At 33.1% G+C, this 3,521-nt stretch overlaps 1 protein-coding gene across 1 annotated transcript; it reads left to right on the top strand.

The window, feature by feature from the left end:
* Positions 1-2,110: 2,110 nt before the first annotated feature.
* LOC125855174 (uncharacterized) lies at positions 2,111-3,139 on the top strand. Its single transcript, XM_049534861.1, has one exon. The coding sequence runs from the start codon at positions 2,111-2,113 to the stop codon at positions 3,137-3,139; it is 1,029 nt and encodes a 342-aa protein (XP_049390818.1).
* The last annotated feature ends 382 nt before the right edge of the window (positions 3,140-3,521 follow it).

The raw sequence follows: 3,521 nt of genomic DNA, 5'->3' as shown, positions 1-3,521 counted from the left end.
TAACCAAATCTCGACATAGATTGAACTTCTGATTCGAAGACCTCGACTTCATGGTGGTAGATAATGGACAATGGTTGCTGCTTGCCCTTTGATGGTTGCCTACCACTCTCTTATGAAGAGGAACAAAAAGAGACGTTGGGATTGAATTAGGAAAGCGGAAACTGTAGAGAATAGTAGAAAAAAAGTATAACCCGAGAACTCTTCTGCTAGCCCAAGATCGTTAACTAAGATCGGAAGGTTTAACTAAAGAAGAGGAAGCTAGAAATTTAAAAGGAAGAATTTAGATAGGAGAACTTGATTATAGAAGAAGACTCTTTTATTTAAGTTGTTCTTGGGTTATTACAAATGCCTAATGTCACCTCTACGGAAGAGTTGATCAAAATAATCTATTATTTCATTCAATTCACTAAAGTAATATGAAACTTTGAAATTTTACAAAACTAATATAAATGTTGTTGGTAGTAACGTATTAGGCTATATTTCATTTTAAAAAATCAACGGACCAAACATATTTGGAAGACGGTGTTAAAGAAGCTTTATGTTACTGGCAGTAACATTTTATGCTTAAAACGTTACTGTCAGTAACGAGTCTCTGCAAATCTGCCACTTTCGAATTTTTGTACCAAATTTCGTTATTACGAAGCACGTTTTAAAGGTAAAACGTTACTCGTAGTAACGGTATCTGTTGAATCAAATCACAAGTCTGCCACCTGAGAATCTTTGTACGAAATGTGACGTCAAATTCGTTACTATGAGTCACGATTTAAGACTAAAATGTTACTATGAGTAACGATTCTATCGAATCATGTCACGGGGCTATGAAAATGTCTTGTTGATTTGATCTGCCAATAAAACGTTACTATACGTTACGTTTTAACTTTAAAACGTAATTGACAGTAACAACAAACTGCTAAAGTGTTTCTTTTACAATTTGGCCACGGATCATTATAAGAAATGGTTATGTAGAATGTTTAGCACATTCCAATAATTTTTTACAAATATTCTGCTTGTATGCCCCATTGCTGAATCAATACTCACAAAATTTTAATAGGTATGGCTTGTCAATATATTGTAATGTACTTATAACATATTTTTAATAACTATAATGCATCTCATTTTTGTGTGTAGGATTTTTTTATGGCTAATTTTGAAGATAACATGATGATTGCTTTGTATTGGGGTGGTGAAATAATCACTGAAATGAACGAATTTTGATATAACAAATGTGCCAGAATGATTGTTAGCATGTTCATTTCGACCAACTACGTTGAATTAATTAAATTATTGCATGAAAAAATGGGGACTGATGGTGAAAATGTTCAATTGGATATTTCTGGAAAATATTCATGCTCATTTCAAGGTAACATTATAAGATTTATTGAGTTCAAAATTGAGAATGACCAATCTTTGCTACAATTTTTTGCCATTCCTTGGAATTTTTTGAACAAAATTGATATAAATCTTTTGGATATGTATATAAAGATTAGACCAATAAATCAAGATAATCTATTTCGAATGAATGGTCAACATGGTTATCATATGAATTTATTGGCTCAAAATTATGGATTTGCCACAATCAGCCTCATTTTGCATACACTGCAACACATGGTATCCATCAATCATGTGATGAAGGCTCGGGTAGTCAAAGACATATTGAGAGTAGCCACAACCAATATGAAATCAGGTAGAGTAATCTTTTCAAGTAATTCTATTTAGTAGCATGAATAATTAATTATTTTCATTTTATGTATTTCATGAAATTAACTTTTTTTTCTACAGAGAAGATGAAGCTACCTTTGATTTGTGTAATGATGCACATGCTCAAAGAAGCGATGAAAATTCGGAGGAGGATGCACTTTCAGAAGATGATGGAGAGAGTAAAGCCATTGAAAGTGAATCCGATGAAGATATTGGAGATTTACCTCAAAATGAAAGTGAGGTAAATTTTCAAAATCAATTTGATCAGGATGTATCCGAAATGCAAAATAATGATATACCTTACTTTACAACATTGGAGACTGAGGGAGATATTTTTATCTCTACTTGTGAATCCAAAATGAAATGTTGTTCTGTTTGGTTCGAGGATGAAAAAAAAGATTTAGAAAAAAATATGTGTTTTAGTAGTAAAGCTAAGTTGAAACGGGCTGTGACAATTTGGAGTTTGTGCAAAAATAAAGAATTTAAGGTTGTAATATCAACTAAGAGCTTATGGACTGTGAAATGCAGATTTTATGATTCATTGGGTTGTCCATGGTTTCTTCGTGGTCGGAAGGTTGGAGGTAGCCTTTGGAAGATAGAAAAGTATTTTAATAATCATAGATGTGAGACTGAAGGGCTTACAACAGGTCACACTAACTTAGATACCAATTTAATTGCATCTTTGTTTTTAAATCAAATACGTAAAAATCCAAAATTGTTGGTAGTGGATGTCATTTGTAAGGTTCATGAAAAATTTGGTCAACAAGTAACATATAAAAAAGTGTGGCTTGGACGTCAACGCGCATTTACATTGGTATATGGTGATTTTCAGAAATCATTTAGTGAGCTTCCTAAGTTTTTTGCAACTTTTCAATACTTTAATCCTGGAACAATTGTGGAATGGAAACACGAAGAGTCAAAGAGTTCACCGGAGGTAAAAACTTTCAAGTTTGTATTTTGGGCTATCAAGTCATGTATTGATGGATTCCAAACTTGTCGTCCTGTTATTTCAGTAGATGGAACTCATATGTATGGTAAATATGAGATAAAATTGTTAATTGTTGTTGGAGTTGACGGAAATGATAACATTCTTCCTCTTGCGTTTAGTATTGTTGACAAGGAATCGAAAGAGGCATGGAAATGTTTTTTTAGGAAATTGAGTGCACATGTGATAAAGGATAGAGAAGATATTTGTATTATCTCTGATAGGGCAAAAGGAATCTTGACTAGTTTATCAAAGTTGTGGCGATTTCAGGAGCCTCGGGCCTTTCATCGATTTTGTCTAAGACATCTTAAAAGTAACTTTCAATCTCAATTTTCAAATAGGGACCTCAGTAATCTTATGTGGAGGACTTCTACAGCTCATCAAGTAAGGAAGTTTGAAGCTTTGATGTGGGAAATTCAAGAAAAAAATAGAGAAGCATATGAATACCTCATGTGAATTCCATTGGACAAATGGACTATTAGTCATGATGATGGAAAAAGATGGAGAGTATTGACAACAAATCTTTCAATGTTTTTCAACGGACTTCTAAAGAAAGCTCGAGGCTTGTCCGTCACTGCTATGGTTAGACTTTCTTTGGAGCAAACCGTTGAACAATATACTCATAGATGTCAAAAAACTCACCAACTTATAGAGCAAAATAAATTATGCACAAGCAGTTCCAAAAAGAAGTTGGAGAAAAACTATGAAAGTTCAAAAAGACACTTTGTTTATGATTGGAATATATCCATAGGGGTATATGAGGTTAGATCAATACAAATTGATGGTACTGGTGGTAATCCTCATTGTGTTTCACTAAGTGAAAAAAATGTGATTGTGA

This window comes from Solanum stenotomum, chromosome 1 (genome assembly GCF_019186545.1).
Source record: "Solanum stenotomum isolate F172 chromosome 1, ASM1918654v1, whole genome shotgun sequence".
NCBI classification, from domain to species: Eukaryota; Viridiplantae; Streptophyta; class Magnoliopsida; order Solanales; family Solanaceae; genus Solanum; species Solanum stenotomum.
This window is presented reverse-complemented; position numbering and strand designations above follow the sequence as displayed.

Bases quoted from the DNA above. Each gene is read 5' to 3' on its own strand.
- LOC125855174 (XM_049534861.1), top strand. From the start codon at position 2,111: ATGTGTTTTAGTAGTAAAGCTAAGTTGAAACGGGCTGTGACAATTTGG.